The following is an 18,736-nucleotide window of genomic DNA, read 5'->3' on the forward strand; positions in this document are numbered from 1 at the left end:
GAACGGAGAGTCGGGACAGCGCACGGAAAGTCGGGGCAGTGCACGGAAGTCAGGGGGGGGGTGAACGGAGAGTCGGGACAGCGCACGGAGAGGCGGGGCAGTGCACGGAAGTCAGGGGGGTGAACGGAGAGTCGGGCAGCATGCGCGGTATAATCGTGAGCGCGTTATACCAAAGTTTTTGTGCTTATCATCGTGATTTCTGCGCGCTATACACGTGTGCGCGTTTTATACGGGTGCGTGTTATTTGCGTGAAAATACGGTAATCAACTCCTCCTTCTCCATTAACACAGTCTAGAGAAATGCAGTCACATGAATAAGCTTAGGTTCACCTAGGGCTGATAGATGGGAGATATCAACCCAGTTAAAAGAAAGGAAGGCTGAAGGGAACTGGTACAGAATTAAGCAAGGAGGTTCCAGAGAACTGCTTACCCATAAGTACTGTACTATCTGTTTGGGAAGCTGTTTCAAAGCTGAACACATGTTACAAAGCCCATATTGATACTTGACATACTGTATATCCTGAATGGAGACATCACAGAGGTTGGCAATTGATGTGACTGTAATCCATAGTTAGTGAACTGAAAAGTATCCCAGAAATGGAAGATTAGAAAGGCTATAGCAGAAGTGTTTAAAAAGTATATGGAGTGAAAAATGGGTGGGGGAGTTGAAAGATACTGAATTGCCTGTATGGAAAGTGAGGGAGAGATCTATATGATCCACTTGTGATGCTTTGGGATCTTCACTAGTCAGATCACAGATGTGTTGCTGCTGGGTGAGCTTGTGCCACTGTTTCAGAGTAGCTGAATACACGAGTCCAGGAAAATTAGCCATCAGTGTTTACACATATTTCAAGTTATATATAACAGTCAGCCAACCTCACTTTTGGACCCGACCTTTGCAAAACGATCATAAGCATTGCCATACTGGGAAATATTAATGGTCCATCAAGCCCACTATCCTGTTTCCAATAGTGGCCAATCCAGATCATTTATTTATTTATTTATTTGTTCATTTTTATATCCCATCCTCCCCAGAAGCTCAGAATGGGTTACAATAAAATAATAATAAAAATAAAAATTGAAATTGAAATTAAAATTAAAATTAGGTACTTGGATGTTCCCTAACTGTCCTGAAGGCTCACAATCTAGCTAAAGTACCTGAGAAAACAATTATTAAATAGTAAAGATATAATAATTCAATTAATAAAAAATAGAGTGGAACCTTGGTTTATGAGCATAATTCGTTCCAGAAGTATGCTCGTAAACCAATTTACTCGTATATCAAAGCAAGTTTCCCCATAGGAAGTAAAGGAAACTCACTTGATTTGTTCCACCTTCCCTCGCCCCCTAGGCCACCGGCACTGCTCCACTTTACCCCCAACTGCCCTGTGCCACCCCCCACCCCCCATGATCTGACATCCCCCCTCGATCCGGCAGCCCCCTGCTCAAGTCACCCTGCCGCGATCCAGCATCCCCCACTCACCCACCCAAACACAATCGCTTACCCCGCTCTGGCATCACCACCAGCACCAGCACTAACGCACAGGACATGCCGGTGCCCGAGATCCTCCCTGTTGCTTGTGCTGGGCCTTGAGCTTCTGCGCATGCTCAAGGCCTTCTAGTTCTCCTTTGCTCATATGAGCGTCAGAGCAGTTACCGCCGCTGCCGGCGCTAAAACCCACGCTATGTGTTCGTAAAAGAGGGGGGTAGATGTCCTATACAAAGTTATTTTCCATATCTGTAACTCCCTTTAGAACTTACAGGAAGCCAATGAGTAACACTGGTATCACTCTTAGACATCTCTCCAAGCCCATCACAACATTTCACATTAATTGCAACATATGAATATGATGTGCTGGAAACTTCATCAAGACCACCTACAGTAGTTCCATCTGTTAGCAAAAACAGTCTGAAGCATGGAAATTAAATAGTTCTTCTACCACCAAGGCACAAACTGAGAAATATGGTGCAGATCAAAGAAACAAAGCCATACCATTTATCTAATCTATGTGCAAAAAAACAATAATTTCACTATTTACAATTAGACTTTTGTTTCTTTACTGCAGGTTTTGGATATAGTGGTCACTACCGTTGCTTCAATTTGTTTGTTGGAAAATGTCACTCTTTCTGAGCCTTACCAAAATATCATGTGTGCCATCCTATGGATTTACTCTTGGACAGTAGCTGTTGGAACATTTATTATGGCTTAATTCTAAGATTCTCTGGTAACACGATGCTGAAATGGTGATGAAATGGTCTAACTAACAACATTCACTACTTTCTAGACCACCACAAATCGGTTATCTTAATCTCCCTAGATTTAACAGCTGCTTTCGACACCATAGATCATAACCTTTTATTAGATCGTCTAAACTCTATTGGTGTCAAAGACCAAGTTTTAGAGTGGTTTTCCTCTTTTCTTACAAATCGATCCACAGTCATCAGCTTTAACAATAATAATTCCAAAAGTTATTCTACAAATTATGGAATTCCACAAGGTTCAATACTTTCCCCCCTCCTCTTCAATATATTTCTCTCTCCACTTTTAAACTTAGCACAGTCTTTAGGTTTTACCACTTTTGCATATGCTGATGACATACAACTAATTCATCCTTTGGATCCTGAAAATTTGGACCATATAACAAGTATTAACAATAAACTTCTTTCGATAAAAGACTGGCTTTTCTCAAACAAATTAGCTTTAAACCTCAAAAAAACAAAAACAATGTTTTTTACTTGGAAAAATGACATTAAATTAATTGCACCAATTTCTATTAATAAAACCACATTAGATATGGTTACTACTATAAAAATCCTAGGCATTTTGATTGACGATAAACTTACATACCATAATCACATCAGTAATACTGTTATAACATGTTTTTACAAATTACGTCTCATTCGTTCGCTTTCCAAATTCCTTCAGCCTGAATCCTTAAATATCCTGGTTCATTCTTTAATAATCTCCAAATTAGACTACTGTAATTCTCTTTTCATTAATATTACACAAAAGGAAAAAAAAAGACTACAATTAATTCAGAATACGGCTGTGAAATTAATCTACAACGCAAAAAAATACGATCATGTTACTCCCCTTCTTATCAGATCTCATTGGTTACCGGTAACTCACCGTATTACGTTTAAACTATTACTTTTAGTTTTTAAAACCATCACTTTCAACGAGCCACAATTCATTAATAGATGGTTAATCCCTTATAACACGACTCGTTCACTTCGCTCATCTTCTTCCAACCTCCTGTCGGTCCCCTCGTTGAAGGTAATTGGCACTAGGCGTAACGACATGTTCTCTGTTATTGCTCCTCAGTCTTGGAATCTCTTACCGCAATACATTAGGGAATTAAAAGATTTATCCATTTTTAAAAAAACACTAAAAACATTCTTCTTTAAAGATGCATATGATTCTTAATAGTTTATCATGCTTTTTTATTTATCTATAAACTTACTTCCCCTTCCTATTTGTTTTTTCCTTTGTTATTACTCTTCCTTTCCTATCCAATTATTGTAATTTCTTTCCTATTTATCCTCACAATTCAAGTATGTCTTTATACCCTAACTAACATTTTAATATACGTATGTAATTAAGTATGTTTAGTATTTAAAAATTTTTTATTTTATATTGCCAATAATATTTAATTTGTATGTGTTAAGGTATTAATCTGTATGTATTAAGGCTTTGTACATCGCTTAGTGATTTAAAATAGGCGATTCATTAAGAATAATTAAACTTGAAACTTGATGTTAAAATCAATGAACTTTATGGATTTGATTCAGTTAATTAGCAATATGATGATGGGATGAAGGCAGAGTTTTATTCATGAAATATAGCAGATATTACATATATTTCCTATTATAAGGCACATGAACAATATGATAAAGAGTTTGCCTTAAAACAATTATAGATGGCCAATAAATAACATGAAAAGTGACATTTTTTTTTCTTATGTGCATGAAATTAAGCAATGTAACAATGTGTACATTGATAAAACATTCTGGGAACTGCCCCAGTCGAGACCTAAATTGTTGACCCCAGTACATAGCATCCAGCCTCTAGAAGTCTGCTGGGCTGTATGTTACACACTCCTGGTCTCAATTCAGCTCTCTCATGTTGCATTTCCCTTTCACCTTATATCTGGTGGTATCTTACCTTCATTTCCTGTCCCTCTAACATCCTTTTGCCTTCCCAGGCCCAACTTCGCTTTGTGAAATAGTTAACGGTTGCAAATTCAATCAGCGCAGAAAACACAAAGGCGTAACAGACGGCTATGAACCAGTCCATGGCCGTCGCGTACGCCACTTTTGGCAAGGAGTTTCTAGCGCTGATACTCAGTGTGGTCATAGTGAGGACTGTGGTAACACCTGTCAAAGCAAAAAAAAAAAAAAAAGAGAGAAGCGATCAAAGAAATTACAGTTAAAGTGCACCAGTGGCTTGATTTGCTATCATTTTACTTTATCCTCTTATTCTATAATCTTATGGCTTGATTCTATATATCCAAAGTGGAACCAGCCGTATAGGAAAAACAAAACTAATTTCACAAGTGAAAACACACTGTTTAGTAAGTATCGGGGGGAACCACAATCATTCAGACATGACTTCCAACGCTGAAATCATAAGTACATAAGCAGTGGAGAAAAACAGACCTTAATACAGTGACTGCCATGCCGCAAGGTACCCAAAACAGTCTGTATCATCACTGGTCTGTGAAAAAACTCCACACATGAAAATAATTAATCATACATTCTCATAGTTCTTTAAATAAATTTGTACTTCAAAAATTTTATATATATAAATATTGTTTACACATTTTCTGGCTCCATACCAACAAACTTGAGTAAAGGTGGCTATAACTTGGTAAGTTATCGTAATCAGGTCTAAAAGCAAAGAAAACTGGCGTGAAAACAAATATTCACTTATCTTATATATCCATAACAGTTTCAGGAATGTAGTCCTTATGTTGTCAATATAGGCAAATCCCAACAGAGGGTACTCCTGTTTCATAGCTTGAAGGTGCTACATCAGGGAAAACTGAAAAAATAAATAACCATGTTTGCTAATCGAGCCACAGTTTTCTTATTTTTTGATGCGTGAAAATTGTGTTATTTATTTTTTCAGTATATGTACTTATGATTTCAGTGTTGGAACTCATGTCTGAATGATTGTGGTTCCCCCTCATACTTAATAAACAGAGCGTTTTCACTTGTGAAATTAATTTTGCTTTTCATTCTATATATGGCACCAAAACAATCAGCGCAGACTAGAATACAGTGTGATTCTATAAAAGGCAAGTGCACCTTATAGAATCTCGCTTAGTGCCGTGTGTGTCATAACTTTTAGGCACACCAATTTAGGACAAGGAAATCCAGGCCTAAATCCATGTGCCTAAGTTGTGTGCAGATTGGGGGTATTCTATATCAGTGCATTTAACTTTTAAGAATGTCCATGATCATCTCATGCTCCTCCCATGGCCACATCCCCTTTTCATATTTACACACTAGAACTGATTCACACCACTTTATAGAATGTACCTACAAAGTTGTGAATGTATCTCCTAATTAGTTCCAGTTATGAGGTGTTAATTGCCAATTATCAGCTCTAATTGATCTTGTTAAACAATTAAGTTATGTGTGCAAATTGACTGTGCACCAATTTGTGCGTACAACGTATGACACTATGGCCCAGATTCACAAAGAGATAGTGATTCAATTGCTGTTGGACGATTCCTGGCCAATTTTAAAACAGAGATTGATTCACTCTCTTGTTTGCATGCAAATGATTTTGCATGGAGGTGCAAATCATTTGCATGCAAACTCCCCAACTCAATTGCTCAAGGGAGGAGCACGGGGCGCCTGAGGGCTTAAAACTAGAATTGTTGGGGCAGGGTGATCAAAGCCCCAGGTGAGCATAAGCCCTCAAGTAAGTGAATCACTAAATACCTCTATACAAATGGGAAAAGGGGACAAAGTCTGGAAAGCAGTACAAAACTCGAACTAATGTTCAAAGTATGGGAAACAAGGTTCTGGATTTAGAGGCTGTGATGGAAAAGGCTGAGTTGGATTTACAGGTAGTCACAGAGAGATGGTTCATGGAGAACCATGACTAGGATATAGTTATACTGGGCTATATAATATATTCTAGAAAGACAGGGTAGGAAGAAAAGGAGAGAGAGTGGCGTTATATGTTAAAGATCATATTAAAGTCACACAATTGTAAAATCTTTAGGGTAAGGAAGAGGCACTCTGAGTCAATCTGGAAAAAGGGAATGGAAAATGTATTTTTCACAGACAGAAGTGGACAGAGATTTAATAGTAGACATTCAAATACAGCTATAAAAGGGGACGTATTAATAACAAGTGATTTTAGCATGCCACATGTTGATTGGGTTATCCTTACTGCAGAGTTTTCTGGAAGTAGAGAGATCCTGGATTCTCTGCAAGGAGAACTGTTCCAGCAATTGGTAATGGAACCCACGCAAGACGAGGCCATACTGGACTTAGTGCTTATAAATGGGGAAAGTGTTTCTAATGATTTAGTGGGAGATCATCTGGCATCCTGTGATCACTGCATGGTGTGGTTTAATATTAAGACAGGTGTAGAGAGGGTAAAACTAACTTTATTCAGATGGGGTTTACGTCAAGGGTTTGACTGGATGGGAACATCTGGAAAAAGTAGGAAAGCAATGGGCAAAACTGAAAGGAGATCTTGAAAGGGCAACAAACCATTTTGTAAGTAAGTAAGTAAGTAAGAGAAAAGGAAAGCCGCTTTGGTTCTCAAAAGTAGTTGCTGAGAAGGTAAAGAAAAAAAGGTTAGCTTTCATATACTGCAAAAGATTGAATAAAGCGGAAGAAAGGCAAAAATATATAGAAAAGTTAAGAGAGGCTGGTAGAGTAGTCAGGAAAGCAAAGATGCAAATGGAAGAAAATTTTTTCTTCCATTTGCATCTTTGCTTTCCTGACTACTCTACCAGTAAAGTGGGTGGATAAGACATTTTTTAGATATATTAGTGATAGGAAGAAGTGTAAAAGTGGCATTGTGAGACTCAAAGGTGAAGAGGAAGAATATGTAGAAACTGATAAAGATATGGCTGAATTGCTTTTTATTTCTATTCTGTGTTCACAGCTGAAGCACTGGAAGTGGGACTGCAGAAAACAAAAGCAAATACGGCAGCAGATGTGGTAGACCCTGATCAATTTTCAGAAGATTGTGTTCATAAGGAGCTAGATAAATTAGAGGTGGACAAAACGATGGGGCCAGATGGTATACATCCAAGGGTACTGAAGGAACTTAGGGAAGTTCTGGAGGCTCCACTGGCTGACCTTTTCAATGCTTCTCTATAATCAGGAGTGGTACCAGAGGACTAGAAAAGGGCGGATGTGGTCTCTCTCCACAAAAATAGAAGTAAAGAAAAAGGAGGGAACTATATGCAAGTAAATGTAACTTCTGAGGTAAGTAAATTAATGGAAATGCTTTTAAAACAGAGAATAGTGATGTTTCTGGAATCTAGTGGATCACAGTACCAAAGGCAACATGGATTCACTAGAGGCAGGTCTTGTCGTACAAATCTGTTCAATTTCTTTGACTGGGTGACCAGAGAACTGGGTAGAGGGAGTGCACTAGATGTGGTGTATTTAGATTTTAGCAAAGCCTTTGACAGTGTTCCATACAGGTGCCTAATAAATAAACTTAGTGCCCTTGGTATGAGCCCTAAAGTGACAGACTGGCATATGGGAACAGACTTAAAAATCTCAAAATGTATACTTTGGAGGAGAGGAGAGATATGATAGAGACATTTAAGTACCAACGTGGCATAAATGCACATGAAGCAAGTCTCTCATTTGAAACGAAGCTCCAGAATGAGATGGTATAGGATGAAATTAAAAGGTGATAGGCTCAGGAATAATCTAAGAAATACTTTTTTACAGAAAGGGTAGTAGATGTGTGGAATAGTCTCCTGGTAGAGATGGTAGAGACAAAGGCTGTGTCAGGCACATGGAATCTCTTAGGGAGAGGAGGAGATAGTGGATGCTGCAGATGGGCAGACTTGATGAGCCATTTGGCCTTTATCTGTCATTATGTTTTTATGTTTCTATAAGTGCTCTATGTGGAGTAAGCATGTCAAGGGGAAACAGCAATAGAAACCAAACAGCAAAGAAATAGAATATAGTGGACCCAACAGCAGAAATGAAATGTAACCACAAACTGGAGGAAGCCAAATTTATTAGAGGACCTGATAAGGCCCGTGTTTCAGCTGAGGTCTGCATAGATTGAATAAACAATATGTTTTTTTCATTGGACTTATTAAGAATATCTTTGTATATCTAAAAGATTTTCTGTTGATAATAGTTATTATATAGTGGAATGTTATTATATGGAATGTAATAATATGCTAATGGATGCTCTGGCTTCTTAATTTACATTTATTTTGTGTGCTTTGTGTTGCTTTTCATGCTTAGATAATATTTGTTTAAATATTGTAAGACAAAGACATCACAATTGACCATTTTAACTCAGTTTATTTCTGTTTTTCATAAATATTTGTTTTTATGTTTTCGGTTTTTATATGTTTTCAGTTAACATTAGGATATCACTTGACTGAATTGTTAAGGAAATTATTACAAAACAATATAGAATCTATGGTTGATACATTGATGTTTACATTTATTTATATATTTTATATGCTTTATACTCATGTTTGTTAAAGTTATGCTTTTATCTTTTGTATTCTATGTGCAGAGGTCTGACACAGGCAATGAGCTGAAATACGGGCCATGTTGGGTCGTTAATAAATTTGGCTTCTTCCAGTTTGAGGTTCTGTTTTGATGTAGCTATTCCCACTATATTCTATTTTTCTGAACAAGAAGCATACTGTATACTGTAGTTACCGAGGTTCCAAGGAACAGATCAATAGCACCCCTGATGGCCACAGCAAGAACTGCCCTAGGGCCGCTTCTCATAAAGGAGATAGCCCTGCAGGGTTTAAAAAAACAGAAGCAAAAAACTACAAAATGCTCACTTCCAGCAAGTTACAAAATAATTTTAATGTTCAGGATGTGCCAGAGCATCTTAATGCACTCCAGAGCCGCAAAACAAACCTCATTGGCCTCCCTCCAATGAGGTTTTCTCCCTTTCTAGTGCGGCTGATGAGCTGTTAGCTGGCAGCGCAGAGGGATCTGAGGCCCCTCCTCTAAAGAGCAATAACAGTAATTAAATTTTCAAATATAGCAGAGTGGGCTGGTGCACAGAACATCTTTCACTGTCCATTGAGTAAATGATAAAAGTGCATAACAGAGAGGTATTTTTGATAGGGTCAGTTGGTTCTCTTTAGTTCCTATATAATTTTGTTAGCTTTCAGGATTTCCCAGCAAACGGGAAAACTGTGCTTCTTTAACAAACAGTTTTTTGTTTTGTTTTTTTTAGTTCCTTTCACTAAACCTGTCTAATGCAGGTTCTAGGTAAGTGCTTTATAAGCTTTAGCAGTCCAAGTACTTCTAAACCATCTTAAACACAGAAGCCTCCAGCTAAAAAAAAACGGTGCTGGGGCCAGGAGAATTACCTAAGGTTTACTTTACCTTGTAGCTCAATAAACAGATCCAAAATGCCCACCCTAATAGTGGCAAACCTCTCCCTCTTCAAGGCAAGACACAGCTCCCTAAAAAATCCTTACTGCAAGGTACAAACAGAAACTCTTGCAGCCAACACACAGCTGTGTACAAATCATAAAGAAAAACAGTTATTTTCTTCAGGACACAGACTGGTGCCCAACCCCATACAAAGTCCAAACAACTAAGGTTTTGAAATACAGGGAACTAGACCCTGTTTCCACAAATAGTCCAGTTCAGTTAGCCAAAAAATAGAGAAATATCCTCAAAGGAAAAACAACAGCAGCAAAACAGGGTTCTTCCAAAAAGAGTCCCAAACTCAGAAAACCACCTACAGCAATATTCTCAGCAGTGCTTAATAATTACACTCACATCCATTACTTCTGGCTCCTGGAACAAACTTGTAGGAATCAGCTCCTCCTCCACTTCCATTTGTTCCTCTGGTGAAGTTGCTGCTAAGTCCATTGAGGAGCCAGCCTCCTCTATCTCCATAGGGACTGGGCCATTACCCTGCTTGGAGATAGGAGACTTTTCAGGGGAGAGTGGCTTCCCTAACCTCTCTAACAGCCCAGAGAAATCTATTGGCTTTTCATGTGGGGAGCTACGCCCTGCCCTGGCTGAGCTGGATCTCACCAGGGTCTCTCTCTGGCTCCCCCGGTAGACACTAGGGAAGTGACATTGCTCCCTATTACCAGGAATAAGTTTAAAACTTATATTTCTAGCTCTACTGCCAGGATTGTAGTGACTGGGTAGGGTTTCCCTGTCCTCCCATTCTGGGCCTGTGAGATCATCAAGCTGATCTGTCTGGGATTGTGAGTTGGCCTTGGGAATACCTTTTTTAGGCTTCCTTTCACCCTTTCTGCCAGCTTTAATAGGGACCATGGCAGGCACAGGGCCTGACTGGTCACAATACACATGGGTGGGGCATGAGTAGGTCCCATATTTACACATGCTGTACAAGTTATTTGCTAAAGTGCAACATTTAGGTATGCACATTTACACCTTCTATATACCAGGCATAAGTACAGTATGTGTGTCTAAATATTGGCATGAAAATGTTGACTTATGCTCCTTTTCTATAATACTATCTGGGTGTATTATAGAATAGCATTTTGCATGCATGCATTTTGGTTCTTAACTTTAAACACACTACACTAAATTGCCCCTTCAGGGGCAATTTTCAAAACTGTATGGGCAAGTACAAAGTTTGTGGGTACTATTACTCATAGATATTATAGCAGTTATCAAAAGAAAAGCAAGCCATGTACACATACTTCCACCAATATTGCACTTCTTTTTATCCATGTGTAGTATTTCCAGCAAAATTAGTTCACATCTTTGAAAATACAACACTACTCACAAACTTGCTTCCTCTGAAGAAGCCCAGCCCCAGGAAAGCCTTCCCAAAAATGTAGATAAAACTATTCCTATTTCAAAATGCTCTTTTTTTACGGGTAAATGTTTGTTTTTTTTTTTCAAAGCTGACCTCTAAATTCACAGCAGTGGCTAGACTTCAAAATATCAATTTGCCTGTCTTGATTCAGCTACTATACATACTCCTTTGGGGGCAGAATTTCTTCCTTTTACTAAATGAGAGCACTTTCTCTTTCTTTTCTTTCTTTGAAATAAAAGGTGTACATTAAAAAACCAAAATCCTATCCTGCAGCTTTTCCTTAGCACTCTGTTTTATTCACACATTGGATGCATCAGTATGATGCCTTCATCTAAGCAGACTATCACACCCTGAGTTAATACCTGCATTCATTCTTAGCAGAGTGATTATGCAGGAAAGCTGTCAGAAGATTAAAGGATTCAAATACATGAAGCCCCATTTCACATTGTTACAACCAGATTGGAAAGTTGATATTTCTGGATTATTTTACAAAAGATTCTGCTGAATCTGAAGCCTTTTACAAACTACATAATAAGAAAGCCAGAAAATACACACATATTTGTTGGCATGTTAATCGGAACAGCAATATCAGGAAAAATATAGGTAGAAATAAAAGAGCTGCATGTCTGTTTACACACATAGCTGATCTATTATTGCCTGTGGTATTATTTTATGAACTATTATTCTACTGGAAAATGTAGTCTGGCTTTATTCAAACCCTTGCATATGTTCCTTCAATTCCAGTCCTATTACCTGCTGGGAAATGCAGCCTGGCTTTCTCAAAGAAGCTTTTTTGTGCTTTACTTTTCCTTATATTTAACTTTTATTTCTAAGTTCGTAACATGACAAGCACTTCCCAGCTGATTGATACTGTACACAATTTTGGGTACCATATATAGAATCCAGGGATAACGTACAGAATCCTCTGTTACATGTGTACCGTATTTTCGCGGATATAACGCGCACCATTGTAAAACGCGCACAGGGGTATAGCGCGCAGAAATCACGATGATATGTACAAAAACTTTTCTATACCGCGCTCAGGCATATAACGCGCATGCTGCCCGACTCTCCTTTCGCCCGCCCTGACTTTCCGTGCGCTGTCCCGACTCTCCGTTCACCCCCCCCTGACTTCCGTGCACTGTCCTCCCTTGAAGTCCTGTCCCCCCTTGAAGGTCTGTCCTCATCCTGAAAGCCTGATGCCCCCCCCGACGTCCGATACATCCCCCCCCCCCCCGGCAGGACCACTCGCACCCTCACCCCGAAGGACCGCCGACTCCCCAACAATATCGGGCCAGGAGGGAGCCCAAACCCTCCTGGCCACGGCGACCCCCTAACCCCACCCCGCACTACATTACGGGCAGGAGGGATCCCAGGCCCTCCTGCCCTCGACGCAAACCCCCTCCCCCCAACGACCGCCCCCCCCAAGAACCTCCGCCCGTCCCCCAGCCAACCCGCGACCCCCCTGGCCGACCCCCACGACACCCCCACCCGCCTTCCCCGTACCTTTGTGTAGTTGGGCCAGAAGGGAGCCCAAACCCTCCTGGCCACGGCGACCCCCTAACCCCACCCCGCACTACATTACGGGCAGGAGGGATCCCAGGCCCTCCTGCCCTCGACGCAAACCCTCCTCCCCCCCAGCCGACCCGCGACCCCCCTGGCCGACCCCCACGACCCCCCCACCCCCCTTCCCCGTACCTTTGGAAGTTGGCCGGACAGACGGGAGCCAAACCCGCTTGTCCGGCAGGCAGCCAACGAAGGAATGAGGCCGGATTGGCCCATCCGTCCTAAAGCTCCGCCTACTGGTGGGGCCTAAGGCGCGTGGGCCAATCAGAATAGGCCCTGGAGCCTTAGGTCCCACCTGGGGGCGCGGCCTGAGGCACATGGGCCAAACCCGACCATGTGTCTCAGGCCGCGCCCCCAGGTGGGACCTAAGGCTCCAGGGCCTATTCTGATTGGCCCACGCGCCTTAGGCCCCACCAGTAGGCGGAGCTTTAGGACGGATGGGCCAATCCGGCCTCATTCCTTCGTTGGCTGCCTGCCGGACAGGCGGGTTTGGCTCCCGTCTGTCCGGCCAACTTCCAAAGGTACGGGGAAGGGGGGTGGGGGGGTCGTGGGGGTCGGCCAGGGGGGTCGCGGGTCGGCTGGGGGGGAGGGGGGTTTGCGTCGAGGGCAGGAGGGCCTGGGATCCCTCCTGCCCGTAATGTAGTGCGGGGTGGGGTTAGGGGGTCGCCGTGGCCAGGAGGGTTTGGGCTCCCTCCTGGCCCGATATTGTTGGGGAGTCGGCGGTCCTTCGGGGTGAGGGTGCGAGTGGTCCTGCCGGGGGGGGGGGATGTATCGGACGTCGGGGAGTCGGCCGGGCAAGAGGGCTTGGGCTCCCTCGTGCTCCGATCGTGGATGCGGGTGCGGGTGGGAGCGCGTGCGAGCGGTCGTTCGGGGTGGGGGTGCGAGCGGTCCTGCTGGGGGGGTGAATCGGGCGTCGGGCGGGGTGGGAACTATGTTTAAAAACTTTTGTATACCGCGCTCAGGCATATAACGCGCGAGGGGTATGCGCGGTACGTAAAATCACGTATAACGCGCGCGTTATATCCGCGAAAATACGGTAAATGTTAAACCTTCTTGCCTTTACAAGTTAAGCAATTATAAAATAGCACTGAATGCTCTACTAGTATTTACAGGTGTAAATATACATTTACATGAATAAGTGCTACTAGTTTATAAATTTAAGTACTTTGTTATAGAATGAGGAGGTTAGAGAGCCCACAGAGTTAGCTGTGGGCTAGTAACCTGGCAGAGCTGCTGACATGGTAACAGGAGTACATTGAGGTCAATGGGAACAGATTTTGTTTTAGGGTTGAGGGGGATAGGGCTGGGGGGTGAGATGGTAAGTGGATGAGATAAGGGGTTTTAGAAGGTAGGACAGGTTAGGAATGCAGGGTATCCAATGAGAAGGTGTTACAAAGCCAGTCCAAGTATAAGCAGAGGAATTGATTGATCTTAGTGGGAGGTGGTGTTTGGTGACAGAAGAGAGGTTTTGGCATTTGGGGAGGTTTTGTTGGGTGGTGGGAAGGTTGGAGGCTAGGAAGGATTGTGGGTTCATTTTCAAATTCCTGCCCTTCCTTCCATTTCATTTATATTTTAGGGTGTTGAATGAGGGGCTCAATGGGCAGTTGTGGGGGGTTTGGGTGGGGGTGGGGATCATAACTACAGGACTAGGAATGGGAGTGTGCCCAGGTAATCAATTTGTGGGAAGAAAAAGTATGTAATAATGTTGAGTAGATTCTGAATGACAAAATGAACTGCTTGAGTGTGACACCGCCATCACTTGGCATCACGGCAAGACTCACTGAGAAACAATGCTGTTATTGTTATGGTTCCGTTTGAATTAACCTGACTAGCAGTTATTGTGGTATTTAAGGGTGGAATAGGGAAGGTTGCACTGAGAGAGGGCAGGGGTGTTAGATTTGGTTTGTAAAATTGCCAATTTATGTTGCATTAAATAAAACTATGGCCAACAATTCTTGCCAAGGGATTGATTTCAGTTTGATTATTGGTGTGTATGTACAAGTTATGTCAGCAGTATGAGTGCCAAGCTTATGTTTAAATAATAGCCTTTGACATGAAATAGCAAAGTGATGTTTAAAAAAATGATTCTACCACTTACCTGCCAGCGTTTACATATTCAGAGCCCTGAATGCTGCTGTTCTTTCTTTGAATATTTCTTTTAAAAATAGATTTCCCTGCTGTATGCAGACATTTATAGATTTATTTCCCATGCTTTATTAGCTATTTTACAAAAAGCTCTGCATTCAATTGGTCTTTTGTAAAATACTCTGCTATTTGTGAACTATTTGTAAGCATTCAGATTTTGACTTCCTTTTTGTACCTAGACAACCTATAAAAAAATTGGGCTTTAAATAGCTATTTGCTCAGGAAAACAACTTTGAAGAGTATGCTCTCCAAGAGGAGTAAAATCAAGACTAACAAGACCGAGTCTGTCTGTTGTTGGTAAAACTGCTTGAGTATTTGTAATGGTTCACTGCTTCTGTGAACTGCAAAGAGCATGAATACTTTTTTATAAATACATTCAGATCAGTTTGAAGATATATCAGTAATGTAGCATGACATATTTAGAATAACATAGTACAGGGGTAGGCAATTCCGGTCCTCGAGAGTCGGAGCCAGGTCAGGTTTTCAGGATATCCACAATGATTTGCATGCACTGCCTCCTCGAGTTGCTAATCTATCTCATGCATATTTATTGTGGATATCCTGAAAACCTGACCTCGCTCCGGCTCTCGAGGGCTGGAATTGCCTGTCCCTGCCATAGTAGGATGTGTGTCAATAACCACAGTGAAAGTGCTCATTTTATAAAGTGAACTGCTACCTCAGGACCCTTACAATACCTGATAGCCCTACCGTTTGTAAAATATTGGTGTAATATGTGCAGCAATAATGCATATTTATGTGTTAATTTGTTTCTCATGTAAATGAGCTGGGTAGCAAATTTGTATGCAAAATCTTTCAGGATGACCAAAGAAAAGAGCTACACCTCATTAAAAGCAGAAGTCTCATTTGCAAAAAAAACCTAGCCCATGAAGAAATATTCCCTCTCCATCAACCCACCTGAATTTGTCCTTACTCACCAAAAACAGTTCGGGCAGGAACAGACTCACGGTTAAGCCAAAAGGAAACTTGGGAGAGGATGACTGTCATGATACAAGGCAGATATGTCTGGATCACAAAGTATCCAATCTTCCGCTTCAAATGGAAGTGTGTGGTCATGACAATGTACTCCCCTAGAGAAACAGAAGATTATAGGAGAGCAAAAAAGATTTTCATAAGGAAAAAGGACAGGCATGTGTTTGGTAGTATAGATTTCCTGTCTCTCTAATCCTTTCTGAATATACTCATTCATCAGTACCTCACTGACAGCTAATTCTACAGACATCCTCTCTTCAGATAAGAGTGCACCCAGGTTAATGCTGAAGACTATAACATGGCGATCCACAAAAGTGAAGCAGAAAGGTATTAGGTATGGGGGAGGGTAAAAAGGGTGAAGGCTAATGAATATCCATGCCACTGGAATAATGAGAATATATGTCACGTAAGTGAATGGGTTTGTGAAGGTGTTAAAAGGGTTAACTGTCCTGGAAGAGATTGACATATAAGGCTAGATTCACTAAGCAAACCGATCATGTATTGATCGGTTTGCGACCCCTTTGTGAACCAATTTTACTCTGGCCCAATTTACTTACCTCTCTGCCGATCCGATTCCGATTGGTGCATGCAACTGAGGAGAACGACATGCATAGTAGGCAGGGACGTGAATCACAAAATAAATTTTGCAATCCGACTGGGCTGGCCGATCAACCCAAGAAGTGACTGCTGGGGACCAGTCGCAAACGTCCATTCTGACTCTCCAGCTCCATTGCTGCCCTGCTCTCTGCACACCCTGCTCTCTGCTGCCCCAAATCTCTCCTGCCTGCCTCCACAATGCTCTGCCCCAAATCTGTCCTGCCTGCTCTGCCCCAAATCTCTCCTGCCTGCCGCCCCAAATCACTGCCCTGCTCTCTCCCAAATCGCCACCCTACTCTTCCCCAAATCTCTCCTGCCCTTCCCCGCCCTGCAAGCCTGTGGTTTTAACCCACGGGTTTAAAGCAGGTTAAAACAACAGGCTCGCTGGGCTACTAAAAGTAAATAAAAGGTTTTTTAAAAAAGTTGCGGCTCAGACGGGTGTTAGACGCATGCGCAGACCATCTACAGATGGTCTGCGCATGCATCAGGATTGCACACTAGTGATCCGTGTTGACGGATGGAGGCATTCCTCCGATCGCCCCCATTAGAATATTGCCGGTTTGTGAATCCATCGGACCTGCCTGGATCGGACAGGGATTGGTCACGATTGGGCAGGTTAGTGAATCTAGCCCATAGTTTTAGTACTGATGGGGGTTGGTCACAATTCATTTGTTTATGTTGTAGTGGGGTTTGGGCAGGGAAAGGGCTGGAGCACTGAACGATTGAGACAGTTTGTTCTACCTTGCCCTCCCTCTTTTCTGTTTCTTTGGGGTTCATTTGTTATTCTCTGGCTGTCAAGTTGTGTGGGGACAAGGAATTCAGTTTGAACTTTGGGAATTATGTGGGTGGGTTTGTGGAGGTATTGAAAGGATTAGGTGTGCTGGAAAGAGTTTGACAATGACACATTGTTTTAAGACTGAAGCAGTGGGTGGAATTTCATTTGTTTATGTTGCAGTAAGGTTTGGGCAGAGGAATATCTGTTGTGTGGAAGGGTGGTAGGTAGTTGGAGCAATGAACAAATGGGACAAGGAGTTCAGTCTCATTGGGGGGGGGGGATTTTGTGGGGTCGGTGTGGGTATTATGGGAGGGTCATGTTTCTCCGTTGCAGCTCGGACAGAAGAAAGCTTGATTTACAAGGGGACTGGGCAATGGATATTGTGTGAGAATAATGGCTCATGAGAAACTTGATATATGTTCTGGAACCCTCATGTATACCACTGCCACAAGTGGAGGCTCAACCCATGACACTATGGGTTGGGTATTTCTACTAATGTTATTGAGAGGGTTTCGGGTTGACTATGACTAGTTTGTTACTGACTAGCTGGGCAGATTTAGTGAAGGGATTGCTACTTGTTTGATTCAATAAAGCTGCTTTCAGTCTCTTGACAATATCTAGTAAGTCAAATATCAATGCAAAACCCACAGACACATAACTATTTAAAGTTATCAGCACTCATTTAAAATTTTCTAAATACTGTGATGAACACTTCACAGGATGACCATGAAGCTTTGAAAATGGATTGAACTGTGTGGCCTCCTGCTGTGTGAAACCACTCCCCATTTATCCATCTGAGCTGAGCTACAAAGCTTCCTGATTGGCTGCCTAGTCCATTGTTCCCTGAGGTCTGACGTTACCCTGTGAGAACTTTGCACCCCTCCCCTACTGCCTGTTCATCTTTGTAAAAGGGTGTGAAACCTTTCCCTGCTGGTTGTACTCGGCCTTGCTTATTCCGCACATGTGTGATTTGATTAGAATGACAGACAGTTCAATATATTTTCAAAGCTTCATGGTCATTCTGTGAAGGGATCAACTATGAGCACAATATATAAGGATTTAGAACATTCTTCTGTTCCTGCCTGCCCTGCCGCTCACATATAGCCGATCGCAAGTGTTCCCCGATGTCAGCGCTGACGTCGGAGGGAGGGCTTAAGCAAAGCCTGTCCTCCGACGTCAGCGCTGACGTCGGAGAATACTTCCGGTCGGCTATTTGTGCGCGGCAGGGCAGGCAGGAACAGAAGACGAGCCTCGCGGCTCGAGATGTATTGAACTCCGCGGGTCCCCCGTCCAGCTCTCTCCTGTCCACGTGGGGCGGACCGCCCCTCCCCCTAGACTGTGGCCTAGGACCCTGGGGGAGCCCGGGCCCCCTCTCAGCTCCGGGCAGGAAACAGAAGACAAGCCTCGCGGCTTGAGCTTCGTTTTGCTGAGAAAGTTGCAAAGATGGGCTGGGAGGCAAACGCGGAACACAAAAGGGGGGAGGGAGTGCATTTTGGACACAAGGCATGAACTTGGGAGAGAGGAAGGGAGGGAAAGAGATGCTGAGGTGGGGGAGAGAATGGGTTTTTGGACACAGAAGGCATGGACTTGGGAGAGAGAAATGGAGGGAAAGAGATGCTGAGGTGGGGGAGGGAATGGGTTTTTGGACACAGAAGG

General features: G+C 42.4%; 1 protein-coding gene across 2 annotated transcripts in view; it reads right to left on the reverse strand.

The window, feature by feature from the left end:
• Nucleotides 1–18,736, reverse strand: part of LOC117361261 (gamma-aminobutyric acid receptor subunit alpha-3-like) — a 310,400-nt gene that overhangs the window by 29,990 nt on the left and 261,674 nt on the right. For both annotated transcript variants that reach the window (XM_033946357.1, XM_033946358.1), the window contains exons 7-8: nucleotides 15,654–15,806; nucleotides 4,165–4,376 (exon numbers count right to left, since the gene is read on the reverse strand). In XM_033946357.1, the coding sequence (XP_033802248.1) occupies nucleotides 4,165–4,376; nucleotides 15,654–15,806 (365 nt within the window). The remainder of the gene's footprint in view (nucleotides 1–4,164; nucleotides 4,377–15,653; nucleotides 15,807–18,736) is intronic.

The sequence above is a fragment of the Geotrypetes seraphini genome, chromosome 5, assembly GCF_902459505.1.
Source record: "Geotrypetes seraphini chromosome 5, aGeoSer1.1, whole genome shotgun sequence".
Taxonomy (NCBI): domain Eukaryota; kingdom Metazoa; phylum Chordata; class Amphibia; order Gymnophiona; family Dermophiidae; genus Geotrypetes; species Geotrypetes seraphini.